The sequence below is a fragment of the Mastigoproctus giganteus genome, chromosome 9 (genome assembly GCF_048544385.1).
Source record: "Mastigoproctus giganteus isolate SK-2022 chromosome 9, ASM4854438v1, whole genome shotgun sequence".
Lineage (NCBI taxonomy): Eukaryota > Metazoa > Arthropoda > Arachnida > Uropygi > Thelyphonidae > Mastigoproctus > Mastigoproctus giganteus.
Window position 1 is genome coordinate 32,574,893 of NC_143583.1, and position 15,536 is coordinate 32,590,428.

At 38.2% G+C, this 15,536-nt stretch overlaps 1 protein-coding gene across 1 annotated transcript in view; it reads left to right on the forward strand.

The window, feature by feature from the left end:
* The window catches only part of LOC150080136 (cell adhesion molecule Dscam1-like), a 1,047,872-nt gene that overhangs the window by 347,990 nt on the left and 684,346 nt on the right, over window positions 1-15,536 (forward strand). Inside the window, 1 exon segment of the mRNA XM_090381929.1 lies at window positions 7,210-7,371. Within this exon segment, the coding sequence (XP_090238055.1) occupies window positions 7,210-7,371 (162 nt within the window).

The window sequence follows — 15,536 nt, forward strand, 5'->3', positions numbered from 1 at the left end:
ATATAAGTTGGTCTGTAACCAAGTCACAAAGGAGATTAGGCAGGCAAAGGCAGACTACGAAAAATCCTTGTCAAAGGATGCAAAGAAAAACAGAAAAGAGTTCTTTACATATTTGAACTCGAGAAGGAAAGGGATGAATCAGATTGGTCCACTGGATATTGATGGTTCAACAGTTGAGGATCCTGCTCAGGTGGCTAACAATCTAAACGAGTATTTTGCATCTACATTCACGCATGAGGAGTTATTCAGGAAGGAGAATGATGTAGGTAAAGTAAACATTGGCAGTGATCTGGATGATTTTGTAATAACTGAGAGGAAAGTGGAGGAGAGATTGTTGAGGATAAACATAAAAAAGGCACCTGGGGTGGAGGGGATCTATCCAGTTATATTAAAGGAGGCAGCAAAGGAAGTATGCAAACCCCTAGCCATAATTATGAGAGCTTCTTTGGACTCAGGGGAGGTACCCATAGACTGGAGATGTGCAAGTGTAACCCCAATTCACAAAGGAGGATCAAAGGCTGACACAAGTAATTATAGACCTGTTAGTTTAACTTCTGTTCCAGGTAAATTAATGGAGGCACTGGTTAAAGAAGCACTGCAGGATCATCTAGACAAGAATTCAGTTATAGCTCAGACACAGCATGGTTTTGTTAAGGGCAGGTCTTGCCCGACCAATTTGATTGGATACTATGATGTAGTCACAAAAGAACTGGATGCAGGGAATAACTTTGATATTATATATTTGGATCTTAGAAAGGCTTTTGATACTGTTGCACATGGAAGACTGCTGCACAAATTGGAGCAGTGTGGCATTGGAGGCAAATTGCTGCTATGGATAAGGGGATGGTTGAGTGGCAGAAGACAGAGAGTGGTAATCAATGGACACTGCTCATTGTGGACTAATGTTATTAGTGGAGTTCCTCAAGGTTCAGTGTTGGGTCCGTTGTTGTTTTCGGTGTTTATGAATGATATTGATGATGGGATATCAAGTTTAATGTCCAAGTTTGCAGATGATACAAAGGTTGGCAGGGTCGTTAAGGACACTACTGATGCTATGCTGCTGCAACAGGATCTGGAAAGGTTGAACAGATGGGCTGAGAGGTGGCAAATGAAGTTTAACATTGAAAAATGTAAAGTACTACATATGGGAAACAGTAACCCCAGATCAACGTATCAACTCTGCGGTACTACACTGACAGTGGTGGAGAATGAAATGGACCTGGGGGTAATTGTGCAGGCAGATATGAAGTTCTCTGAGCAGTGCAGACGAGCTGCAAGAGTAGCTCATGGTGTCTTGTCTATGATATACAGGAATTTTTCTAGCAGGGATAAGGAGGTGATTATTCCCTTTTATAAGGCAATGGTTAGGCCACATCTTGAGTACTGTATACAGGTCTGGAGGCCTCATTTCAAGAAGGATGTAGAACTGCTGGAACGGGTACAGAGAAAGGCAACAAGATTAGTGAATGGAACAAAGGGTTGCTCTTACGAAGAAAGGCTTAAGTTTTGCAAATTACAGAGTCTGGAGACTAGGCACCGGCGAGGTGATCTGATAGAGGTGTATAAGGCTTTGAATGGTTTGAGCATGCTCAATGCCAATGGGATTCTTCATCTTGCTCAGAATAATCACCTCAGAGGGCATAAATTCAAATCGAGGAAGGACGGATGTCGGATAGATGTGTGGAAATTTGCCTTTGGCCAGCGGGTGGTTGGTTGGTGGAACCGACTTTCATCACTTGTTGTTGAAGTTGATAGCCTGAACAAATTTAAAGCTCAACTGGACAGGTATTTCGAACGAACAGAGGGGTGAAATGGGAGTGGGGTTTTTTTTTGGCTGATGCTGAATAAGCTTGCTTTCTTGCATCATATGCCTCTACTAATGCTAATGCTAATGTGTTAATTTGTAAGTATCCCATGCATTTTTCTTCTCTGCCATATGCCTCATTAGTTCATCTGACATCCATTTTGGCTTAAACCTTGAACAATATTTCTTAGTTGGTATGTAAAGCCTAGTATCTTCCAAGATAAGTTCTTTGAATGCTTCCCATTTTGAATTTGCTGTTGGTAACATCATCAGTTGGTCCCACTGTATAGAATTTAAATACTGTCTCAGTCCATCGTAGTCGCCTTTACGGAAGCAATAACCCTTCCCTTTACCCCTAATGGTAGTTACCTCTTTGAGTAAATCCCACTTCAGCACACTGTGATCACTGCCACCTAGTGGTTCATTTATCTGCAGATTCTTAATGCATGAAGAATCACTGCTGATAATCAAATCAAGAGTATTACTCCCTCTAGTTGCCTCCCGAACATGCTGATGTAGAAAACAATCATCCAATAAATCCACAAAAGCCCTGCTAGTGTGCGAGTAACCAGCCGCCAAATTCCAGTCAATATCTGGGAAATTAAAATCTCCCATTATAAGACTCTCTGATTTACTGGCCCACTCTATTTCCCTGTACAGTTCCTTATTATACTCATCAGAGTCATTAGGCCTATAGCACACTCCTACTCTCAATTTTGATCTCCCAATGCTTATGTGACACCAAACTGACTCAACACTGCACTGTCCAGCGATGTCGACTGCCTTCACTTCCTTGGTTTTTATGTGTTTCTTAACTAATAGCATAACCCCTCCCCCCTTGCTATCCTGTCTATCCTTTCTGTAGACGTTGTACTCCCCAAATTGCAGTTCTGCATCCCTTATATCTGTGTGACACCACGTCTCTGATATCCCAACAATATCTGCCTTTGATGTTTTGAGCAATACCTCAAATTCATCAAATTTATTTACTAAACTCCTAGCATTGGTGTACATGCAAGTATACCTGCACCTGTTTCTATTCTTAGCTACCCTAACACAACCCATGTGTTTACTTGTACCGCAATGGCTCCCAGCAGTCTCTGAAATACCATGCATCTTGTTTTTCAGGCTTCTGCTAATTCTAATAGAAGCAGTGCAAGAATCTCTTTCACCTCGCCAGTGGCTACTGTCAATCTATTGGTCTTTGTCTCCCCCCAAGCTAGCAGTTTTCCGACCCACCTAACACTGCCTCGATAGCATCAGCAAATATTCTTGCACCCTTTCTATTTAAGTGTATCCCATCCCTGTAGAAGCAAAATCTCGTGTTAACAAGTACAGTCCAGGCTGAAAAAAATTCTACCCCTTGAGCCTTGCGCAATCTTTCCAGGGCCGAATTGATCGACAAGGCTTTCATCATATAATTGTGTTGTGGAAATGAAGATAAATGCTTTATTTTGCATTATATTTTCCATATACATTTCTTCTGCATCGCTGTTTATAGAAGAATATAATGCTTTTATTTTCTTTCTAAAGAGATTACTTTTCAATTCATTTAATTAACTATATAATAAGAAAAGTCATATTATAGTTTTTCAAGAAAACTAGACCTGTGTGCATTAAAGGGGACACCTAAAACCAGCTGAAATGGAGAAAAGTTTTAGAAATAAATATAATGAATATTATATTTATTTCTAAAACTTTTCTTGAATTATATAATTAAAAAGTAGTGCAGTAGTTTTTTCCCCTGACTAAAGTTGTTTATGACTACTTATACATTTTATTAGGATATTTTATGAATTAAGTGTTTGCCAGGCAAATCAGACTTGTGTATATTTTTGCTTCTGAATTTAATAAAGAGAGAACTTGATTTTGAGAAAACCACAGAAATCTAAACACCTACAATAATAAAATACTGTGATTATTTTGTTGGAACCCAGAGATTTATATAAAGGACAAAACTTTAGGGTGGAATAATGGATTTCATCCCTACAAGAATAATTTCAGTAGTACTATCAGATGCCTCCGTAGCCAGGTGAACAGGAGCGGCAGTGCGTAGCACGCGCTTCTTGATTAGACCGGGGTTCGAGCTCGTGACCACCAAATACGGAGGATGCAGAAGGTCAGAGAATGACCACCGCATATCCCCAGAGCAATATGGCCTTAGTTGCTAATGCTCCTAAAAACCAGATAACAACAACAACAACAAGTAATACTATCTGAGCAAACAGTAGGTTTGGAAGATTTAAAAGAATAATAGAAATTATACAGATCATCTAATTTTCCATTCTTGTAATACCAAAGAACATGAGGCTGGATAAGAGAGAAAGGGTCATTTGGAGAAAAGACGATCACCAAGTTGTGATCTGAGGTGCTTATAGGACCACTAATGTTGGCTGTGTACTTTTTAAGATTTGTTGGTGAGGAAAAGATTAAGAGTATTGAGTATGTAGTTAGGATGGTCTAGCATTCTACTAGGTAAATGAAAAGTTGTATAAGGCAATTACTAATTGCAAACACCTCAGCATCCCACCCATCTGGGTCCCTGTATCTCTAAAACTGAAGCCAACTGAAGTTATGAACATTAAAATCACCAAGGGAAATTACCTCATTGTTAGGAAAGTTAAATTGGAGAAAGTTGAGTTTCACGAAAAGAAATACATTCCAAGTGATTAGTGTAGTTTGGAGACCAATAGAAGCAACAGATGAATTTTACAAAATAGGATAGAGATATTTTAAGCCAGAGTAGATCAAGAAGAGGAGATTCTAGATGAGGAAGTGTTTATATTAAATAATTAAACTTCACACCAACCAGTACTTGAAAATATTTTAATACTGTAACTAAAACCACTGTATTTACAATAAAATTATTAAAACTAGTTTAAAATATTTAAAAAATATAAATAAAAACAATTAAAATATGACTGAAAATATGACTGACAGTGACTTGAAATGCAAATTCAGTTTCTCACATTGTTTTATATCTAAATAACCCCGGGGGCTCACATCTGGTGAGTATGGGCTTAGCAAACCCAGGGTCCTGAGCTGGATATCATCATTCTTCTCTTTCTTGGTGATTCCTTTGTACTTCTCTCTCTCCCTTTCTCTCTCTCTCTCTCTCTTCTTTCTTTCTCAGGGGGTAACTCGGGCATTTTTTTTTTTTTTTTTTTGGCTGGTGCAGCATAAGCCTCAGGCTTCCTTGTGCCATATGGCTAATAATAATAATAATAATAATGTTTTCATAACAGTCAGAGTACTTTGTTGTGTCAATGGTAGAATACCAGTGAGATGTAGTACTCATTTTTGACAATAATATAATTCACATTTTCAAGAAATGAATATGTATAAATATAGTACAAATGCATCAGGAATACATAGCTATATCTGAATAAATCAGAATATTAGTAAAACGGCATCGTTTTAAGTTATATCTCATATTGTGAATACTTTCACAACGAGTTGCCGTGATGTTGCACTACTTCGAATAAGTAACGCTTCACCTAAGGAGAAGACTAATGTTACTTATTCTCAGATGGATACCATCACCCAGACGGCACCGTTTTAGGGCTATTTGGCCCCCTCTTCGTTGGGTGGGTAGGTCCCGAACGATGCAATGATTAAGTATTGAAGTATTATGAAGTATTGAGGCCTATGCCCTTAAACGCTTTGGAGTCTAAATACATGACACCATCAAGCATCTCTCATATTGTGGAGTTACACTTCATAACTGTTTTGCCATCATTGCATCGCTCGGGTACCTACCCACCCACCCACCAAAGAGGGGCCAAATAGCCCTGAAACGGCACCAGGGGGAGCCTGATGATGTCCAGAGTTTCCAAGAATAAGTAACAACAGCCTTCTCCACTGGGGAAGCATTGCCTATTCGAGGAGTTTATGAGTTTTTGAGTGGTGTGAGTTGAAGGAATTACTGTCTCTTTCATTCTTCTACACCGTTTCTTTTCCTCTTCCACTCCTACTATTACTTTCCCTCTACCTTTTTGCTTTTCTAAGTCTAATAGGGACAACTGGATAGTCGAGTTATTATCCCACACAAATACAAAATAGCCCTGAAACGGTGCCGTCTGGGTGGTGGTATCCATCTGAGAATAAGTAACATTAGTCTTCTCCTTAGGTGAAGCATTACTTATTTGAAGTAGTGCAACATCATGGCAACTCGTTGTGAAGGTATTCACAATATGAGATATAACTTAAAACGATGCCGTTTTACTAATATTCTGATTTATTCAGATATAGCTATGTATTCCTGATGCATTTGCACTATATTTATACATAGTCTAGACTCCTCCATAGCTTGAGGCCTATGCCCTAAACACTTTAGAATATGAATATTAAATATTTGGCAAAAAAATTGTATCAGCACATGATTAACAGGTAGGGCCCATCTCTTATGCTCCCCACCCCTGCCATCTGTCACTTTTCTTTTTGCAGGTGGTTAGTGCCAATTATTAATATTATTATTATTAGCTATATGGTGCAAGGAAGCCTGAGACATGCTGCACAAGCCAAAAAAAGAAAAAAAAAATTCCCAAATTACTCTGAGAGAGAGTCAAAAGTAGAAGGGAATCACCAAGGAAGAGAAGAATGATATCCAGCTCAGGACCCTGGGTGTGCCAAGCCCAGACTCACCAGATGTGAGCCCCTGGGGTTAAATATGGTCTACTTCCGTTTTCTTTATAGTTCCTGTAGAGTTTATCCTTCTCATAAGTAGCAAAGGAGATTAAAGGAGCATGCAGGCAATTCTTGCTCCAAGTATTGGATGAATCAAGTGGCAAAAATATAATACTATGAATCTCCCTGCAGGGAGGCTTGAAGAATCAAGTGGGGCCTGAATGGTATGATTTGGTTGTCTTGTAAAAAGGTGATGGCGGTGGAGGGAGGAGCATGATTTGTAGTTCATCACAGCTCAACACTCTTGTTATGCTACACATAAGGTAATTGTACAGTCAGGGTGAAATTAAATTAAAATTTTTACAAATGATAGTCAGTAAAGGAACTTAGTTCCAAAATAATTTCTTTTTAAAGATGTGTACTAATTGTGGCTGAAAGTTTACCTGAAGCTGTTCAAAGGAACAAGTGGAAGTCAAAGTAGGAACTAATGGAAAAGAATAACTAATAGGAAAGAATGTGTTCATGTGAACACATTCTTTCCAAACTGTGATTGAATGACAGAATTAAGGAACTTTCTTGGTAAAATAACATCATTTTTGAAACTAGGAATGCTGAGTTTAAATTGGTTATATAATATAATGCTTTTAGATTGCATATGTAAAAAAACATTTGAACAATTTTTTTAACAAATGTTTCGTTAAAAATTTTAGTTCAAATGTCAAGTAAGCTAACACAGCTTTTAACCAAGCAAAAAAATGAAACTGAATTTTGTTTTATAGGTGGTAGTAGGTTACCTATCAACCGTCGCCAGGAGGTGTTTCTAAATGGGACGCTTTTAATTCAAGATGTACAACGAGGAGTTGATGATGGCTCTTACAAGTGTAGGGCCTGGAATAAGCAAGGTCAAAGTGCCAGTGGGACAGTTCGTGTACATGTTATGGGTAGGTATCATTCATTGGTATAATGCCTGGAAATCATATTAAAAGGTATACAAGTGTATATATCACCTGATTAGGAGTGATAATCAGGGATATGCTTGTATACCTTTTATTTCTGTCCATCTGAACATTATTAAGATAACTAAGGAATTGTAGAGATAATGTTTACATAGGAATTGCAGTCTAAGGACTAATTCCTCTGTAAACCTCACATTGTTTCATTTTCCTTTTTATATACAGTAAATGTTGTACTAACTGACCCTTTACTAGCCAGCTTTTTCTTCATAAACATTGTTATTACATTATTACAAAATTTTCATTTATATCTAGTGTGCATCCAACATTTGCTGCTGTCTTTTAAAGATTCAAAGATATTATGGATGCTTTTGAAATAGCATACAAAGTCTTAGTAAACATCTTCCAAAGTCTTAGTAAACATCTTCCAATGTCTTAGTAAACATCTTCCAATGTCTTAGTAAACATCTTCTGACATTACAAATATCATACAAGTATTATCTCACGATATTTACACCATCCATCATAATTTCTAACCAAAAAGACATGGATCTAAGCTTAAGTGTGGTGTGCTTGCAATTGTGGAACAATTGGAAGTAATAAAATGATTGGAGAAGCAGAAAAGCAAGCATATAATGATAACTTGATAAATAATTTTTGTCATTGGCTTATTAATGATCTATAGATGCTGCAATTTTCAAACAGTTCTGCAAATTGCAGCATCTGGAGAAGAGACACTTAGATGATTTGATTAAAGTCTTTAATGTTTACATAGGAATTGGTTTGAGCAAGCTAAATGCTGTTGGGATTCTTCCTCTTTCTCAGACTACACACGAGGGGCACAAACTCAAATTGGGGAAGGATGGTTGCAGAACAGATGTGCAGAATTTTTCCTTTATCCAGCAGGTGGTTGAATTCTAGAACAAACTTTTATCTGTTGTTGTGTAAGTTGATAGCTTAAATAAATTCAAAGAAGAACTTGATAAACTATTGGAGGGAATGAATAGATGAAATGGGAAGTTTCTGTTTTTTTGACTGATGCTGTATAAGTTTCCTTTTTTGCATAATTTGCCATTACTAATGCTAATTTGATTTTGAGTTGAATTTTATTGGTGAATCAGCAACAGAAGTTATAAAGCACCAAAACTAGGTCCATCTGAAACAAGCAAGGGCTGTTAATGCCATCAAACTCTCCAAGAAAACTAAGCTAGCCAAATTAGATAAAGTTTTCTATGAATAGTAAATAAGATACTATACTTAAAAAAAAAAAGAAAAAAAAAGCATCTTCTAGGGCAGTGGTTCCCAACTTACTGAGATTTACAGACCCCTTCAAAAATCAAAACAAGTTTGAAGACCCCTACATATATACATATACAGTATATATGCATACGTGTGTGTGTGTGTGTGTGTGTGTGTGTGTGTGTGTGTGTGTGTGTGTGTGTGTGTGTGTGTGTGTGTGTGTGTGTGTGTGTGTGTGTGTGTGTGTGTGTGAGTGTGTGTGTGTGGGTGTGTGTGTGTGTGAACACTGGGTTTTCTGAAAAGAAAATTCAAAATTTTATGTGTGAAACAACTCAACTTTATTCTTATTTTTATACAGATATATAATAATAACTTTATCATCATCAGTTTATCATCAATTTTTACTATACATACATACAACGAATAATTTGAAATATGTATGCAATTATATATATTAATCGTATCGAAAATAAGTAATGTTCTATAACGAAATTCATTGTGATTCTATCAGTATATTTTTAAGAAAATAAACATGTATTACTTTTTTTTTTTTTTTTTTTTTTTTTTATGAGAACCCCAAACATGAGAGGTATTATAACCTATAGTACTTAGTACCGTGCTTGGGTTGGAGGTTGAGAAGACGAAAGAAGATATTTGTTGATATTGGACTTGAACTTCTGTAGATTGTAATTTTCAGGAAATACGTATAAAAGAAGATTGTTCCAGAAATCGGCAGTTGAATGAATAAACGAGGAAGATGAAAAGTTGGTTCTGTGGGTTTGAAGTTGGACAGTAAATGGATGTTGGCTGGTGGTGGCACGTGTTCGGACTGTTTTGAAAGAGAGAGCGGGAATTATAGAAGCCAATTCAGAAGAACAGTGCCCATGGAAGTATCTGTAGAAGAGGCATGCAGCAGAAACAGTGCGTCTATGAGACAGCGAGTGGAGAGACTCTGTTAGAGATGAATCATTAATTAACCTAACTGCCCTCTTCTGAATGGAATCAAGAAGCCTGAGAGAGGTTTTGGGGGCACCACCCCAGATGTGCGAACAATATTCCATGGCAGGGCGGATTTGCGATTTATACAGAGTGAGCAGCTGTTTGGGAGAAAAGTAACGCCGAGAGCGAAAGAGAAAACCAAGTTTTTTAGATGCACAGGAAGCAATATTTGTAATGTGCTTGTGCCAAGAGAGATTAGAATTCAGGGTAATCCCCAAAAGAGATATATCATTTTGCCTAGAAATCGGAGCGTCACTAAAGATAAGCATAGGAGCAGAAGAATCCTTTTTGCGAGATATAAGACAAGATTGAGTTTTAGAAGGGTTGAAATCAACTAAGTTGTCTTTGCCCCACTGGAGAATTACCTGAAGATCGGCATTTAAGGAATTGGCAGCAGATTTTCGAGAACTTGAAGCTGATTGAGCGGGACAAGGTTTCTCAAAATGGAAAGTTGAATGCAATGTGCTATCATCGGCAAAACTATGGATAGGATTTCCAGTCAATGGAAGACGGTCATTGATATACAAGAGGAAAAGAGTGGGGGAAAGAACTGAACCTTGGGGGACACCGGCATTAGTGGAGAAGTTAGAAGACAGAGGGCGATCTACCATCACCCTCAGTGAGCGATCAGAGAGAAAACTGGATAACCAATTACTAAAAACAGTTGGCAAACCATAAGATGGAAGCTTGTTTAGAAGACCTTTATGCCAAACACGACCAAAAGCCTTTGAGATGTCAAGAGCAACTACTTGTGTTTCACCGAACCTTTCCATTGAATTAGTCCATAAATGGGTAACATAAGCCAGAATATCACCAGTGGATCGACACTGACGGAATCCATACTGGCGATCGTTGATCAGACGGAAGGTTTCTAGGTAATTTAAGAGTTGGCGGTTAATTGATTTCTCCATTACTTTAGAATGAGTAGAAGTCATTGCAATGGGACGATAATTGGATGGGAGGGATTTGTCACCCTTTTTAGGAACTGGCTGGATATGAGCAAATTAAACTTGATATCTTCTTAACATTTTTCAGACCCCAGTTTGGGAAATGCTGTGCTAGGGTATTAACTTTCTTATTTAACAATTAGCCACATAGTCAAACTAAACTAACAGACTTATCTGTGGACATATTTAAAACTCACAAAAAATTCCTCATTCATTTCACAAATATATTAGCATTAGCATTAGCATTAGCAGAGGCATTTGATGCAAGAAAGCAAGCTTATGCAGCATCAGCCAAAAAAAAAAAAAAAAAAAAAAACCACTTCCACTTCACCCCTCTGTTCGTGCAAAATACCTGTCCAGCTGAGCCTTAAACTTATTTAGGCTATCAACCTCCACTACAAGGGATGGAAGTCTGTTCCACCAACCAACCACCCGCTGGCTAAAGGCAAATTTCCACATGTCTATCCTACATCTGTCTTTCCTCAATTTGAATTTATGCCCTCTCAGGTGATTATTCTGAGCTAGAGGAAGAATCCCATCAGCATTGAGCATGCTCAAACCATTCAAGGCTTTATACACCTCTATCAGATCACCTCACTGGTGCCTAGTCTACAGACACTGTAATTTGCAAAACTTAAGCCTTTCTTCGTAAGAGCACCCCTTTGTTCCTTTCACTAATCTTGTTGCCCTTCTCTGTACTCGTTCCAGCAGCTCTACATCCTTCTTGAAATGAGGCCTCCAGACCTGTATACAGTACTCTAGGTGTGGCCTGACCATTGCCTTATACAAGGGGATAATCACCTCCTTATCCCTGCTGGAAAAATTCCTGTATATCATTGACAATACTCCATGAGCTAATCTTGCAGCCTGTCTGCACTGCTCAGAGAACTTCATATCTGCCTGCACAACCACCCCCAAGTCCCTTTCATTCTCTACCACTGTCAGTGTAGTACCACAGAGTTTATACGTTGCTCTGGGGTTGCTGTTTCCTATGTGTAGTACTTTACATTTGTCAATGTTAAACTTCATTTGCCACCTCTCAGCCGATCTGCTCAACCTTTCCAGATCCTGTTGCAGCAGCATAGTGTCAGTAGTGTCCTTGACAACCCTGCCAACCTTTGTATCATCTGCAAACTTGGACATTAAGCTTGATATACCATCATCAATATCATTTATAAATACAGAAAACAATAATGGACCCAACACTGAGCCCTGAGGGACTCCACTAATAACATTAGTCCACGATGAGCAGTGTCCATTGATTACCACTCTCTGTCTTCTCCCCCTCAACCACCCCTTTATCCATAGCAGCAATTTGCCTCCAATGTCACACTGCTCCAATTTGTGTAGCAGTCTTCCATGTGCAACAGTATCAAAAGCCTTTCTAAGATCCAAGTATATAATATCAAAGTTATTCCCTGCATCCAGTTCTTTTGTGACTGCATCATAATATCCAATCAAGTTGGTCAGGCAAGACTTCCCCTTAACAAAACCATGCTGTGTCTGAGCTATAACTGAAGTCTTGTCTAAATGATCCTGCAGTGCTTCTTTAACCAGTGCCTCCATTAATTTTCCTGGAACAGAAGTTAAGCTCACAGGTCTATAATTACTTGTGTCAGCCTTTGATCCTCCTTTGTGAATTGGGGTCACATTTGCACATTTCCAGTCTATGGGTACCTCCCCTGAGTCCAAGGAAGCTCTCATAATTATGGCTAAGGATTTGCTTACTTCCTTTGCTGCCTCCTTTAATATAACTGGATAGATCCCATCCACCCCGGGTGCCTTTCTTGTGTTTATCTTCAACAGTTTCTCCTCCACTTTACTCCCAGTTATTTCAAGATTCTGTAGCTTACTGCTAGGGTTGAATACACCTCTGGCATTCCCCTTGCTGAATAACTCCTCATGTGTGAATGTCGATGAAAAATATTCATTTAGTTTGTTAGGAGGATCATCAACAGTTGACCCATCAATATCAAGTGGACCAATCTGATTCATCCCCTTCCTTCTAGAGTTAACATAAGTAAAGAACTCTTTGCTGTTTTTCTTTGCATCCCTTGCCAAGGATTTCTCGTAATCTGCCTTTGCCTGCCTAACCTCCTTTGTAACTTGGTTGCATATCAACTTTTATCTATCATAGGCTTCTGTGTCATTTGTTAATTTGTAAGTATCCCATGCATTTTTCTTCTCTGCCATATGCCTCATTAGTTCATCTGATATCCATTTTGGCCTAAACCTTGAACAATATTTCTTAGTTGGTATGTAAAGCCTAGTAGCTTCCAAGATAAGTTCTTTGAATGCTTCCCATTTTGAATTTGCTGTTGGTAACATCATCAGTTGGTCCCACTGTATAGAATTTAAATACTGTCTCAGTCCATCGTAGTCTCCTTTACGGAAGCAATAACCCTTCCCTTTACCCCTAATGGTAGTTACCTCTTTGAGTAAATCCCACTTCAGCACACTGTGATCACTGCCACCTAGTGGTTCGTTTATCTGCAGATTCTTAATGCATGAAGAATCACTGCTGATAATCAAATCAAGAGTATTACTCCCTCTAGTTGCCTCCCGAACATGCTGATGTAGAAAACAATCATCCAATAAATCCACAAAAGCCCTGCTAGTGTGTGAGTAACCAGCCCCCAAATTCCAGTCAATATCTGGGAAATTAAAATCTCCCATTATAAGACTCTCTGATTTACTGGCCCACTCTATTTCCCTGTATAGTTCCTTATTATACTCATCAGAGTCATTAGGCCTATAGCACACTCCTACTCTCAATTTTGATCTCCCAATGCTTATGTCACACCAAACTGACTCAACACTGTACTGTCCGGCGATGTCGACTGGCTTCACTTCCTTGGTTTTTATGTGTTTCTTAACTAATAGCATAACCCCTCTCCCCTTCCTATCCTGTCTATCCTTTCTGTAGACGTTGTACTCCCCAAATTGCAGTTCTGCATCCCTTATATCTGTGTGACACCACGTCTCTGATATCCCAACAATATCTGCCTTCGATGTTTTGAGCAATACCTCAAATTCATCAAATTTATTTACTAAACTCCTAGAATTGGTGTACACGCAAGTATAACTGCACCTGTTTCTATTCTTAGCTACCCTAACACAACCCATGTGTTTACTTGTACCGCAATGGCTCCCAGCAGTCTCTGAAATACCATGCATCTTGTTTTCCAGGCCTCTGCTCATTCTAATAGAAGCAGTGCAAGAATCTCTTTCACCTCTGCCAGTGGCTACTGTCAATCTATTGGTCTTTGTCTCCCCCCCAAGCTAGCAGTTTTCCGACCCACCTAACACTGCCTCGATAGCATCAGCAAATATTCTTGCACCTTTCTATTTAAGTGTATCCCATCCCTGTAGAAGCAATCTCTCCTGTTAACAAGTACAGTCCAGGCTGAAAAAAATTCTACCCCTTGAGCCTTGCACAATCTTTCCAGGGCCGAATTGATCGACAAGGCTCTCATCATATACTCCCTCCTATTGTGTCTATGCAGAATTGCAGACACTTTCAAATTCAACCCTAATTCTCGGCTTTTGTTCAACAGTGACCTGTACTTGTTAAGTAATTCTGCCGGTCTCCTACTCTTAATATTATTAGTGCCAACGTGTACAACTATATCACCTTTTGTGCCCTTAAACTCTTGTATAGAAAATTTTAACTCTCGTAACTCTTGTATAGAATATTTTAACTCTCGTAACTCTTGTATAGAAAATTTTAACTCTCGTAACTCTTGTATAGAAAATTTTTATAAGCTGTTGTTTATTTTTATAAGCTTATAATTTTTATAAGATGTCTCCTATCACATCCAGTATACTCCACTCAATGATCTTTCATGTAGATCAATCATGGCCTACCATGATCTTTCTACAGAATGATTTAGAATTCTGACCAATCTTGATGCCAAGGAAACTCCAGTTCTGGCATTTCTCCTCTTGTTCTGAAAAGTGGTGTTCCTGAGCTTTTTCCTGTTCTGTGTCACATTTTTACACTTTCTTATTCTACTTGTAATTTTCTTTTTACTTAAAAACTTCCTCATATTAAGCTAATTCCTAAAATGGGTGGGAAATCCATACCATACAGTTATCACTCCATTGTACTTACCTTTACTCTTTCCAAAGTAGTGGAGAAATTCATCATCCTCCAACTCTTGAACTGTCTCAAAATCTTCCATCTGATCATCTTCAATGCAGATTCTGTCAGTGTTGATCCATTGACTTATTGTATTCACCTTAGACAAATTCAATGAAAAAATTTGGTGAAACACAAACAGTTGCTCTTTTTAAATATCTTAGTATTCGCTGTTCATATTTCTAAGATTTTGATCATATTTCTCGTAAAGATATTCTTAACAAGCTTCCCTCTTATGGGTTACAACACTATTTTTTTGGAATTGGCTATCTAGTTTCTTTTCTGATTGCCCACTGTGGATAATGGTGGTGGATGGCACTTGTAAGTCTTCTAAGCTCTTCACTAATGGTGTTCCCCAAGTTTCTGTTCTTTCTCCCACTCTTTTCCTCTTGTATATTAATGACCTTCTTCTTCTTCCATTGACTGGAAATACTAACCACATTCCACCTTCCAGTTTTGAGAAATAGCACTCTGCATAAACACTTTCAATTTCTTGAATATCCTTTACCAATTCCTTAAATGATGATCTCCAGGTAATTCTCCAATGGAACAAAAATGACTTAGTTAACTTTAATCCTTCTAAAATGCAATCCTGTCTTGTTTCTTGCAAAAAAAGTCTTCTGATCCTATGCTCATCTTTGGTAACACATAAATTTCTATACAATATCACATATCTCTATTAGGGATTACCCTGATTTCTAGTCTGTTTTGACATAAGCACATCATATATAACATTACTTCTTTTCTAAACAACTACTGACAATGTACAAATTTCAAATTTGCTCTACCTGAATATTGTCCCCACATCTGTTGTGGTGCCCCAAAAC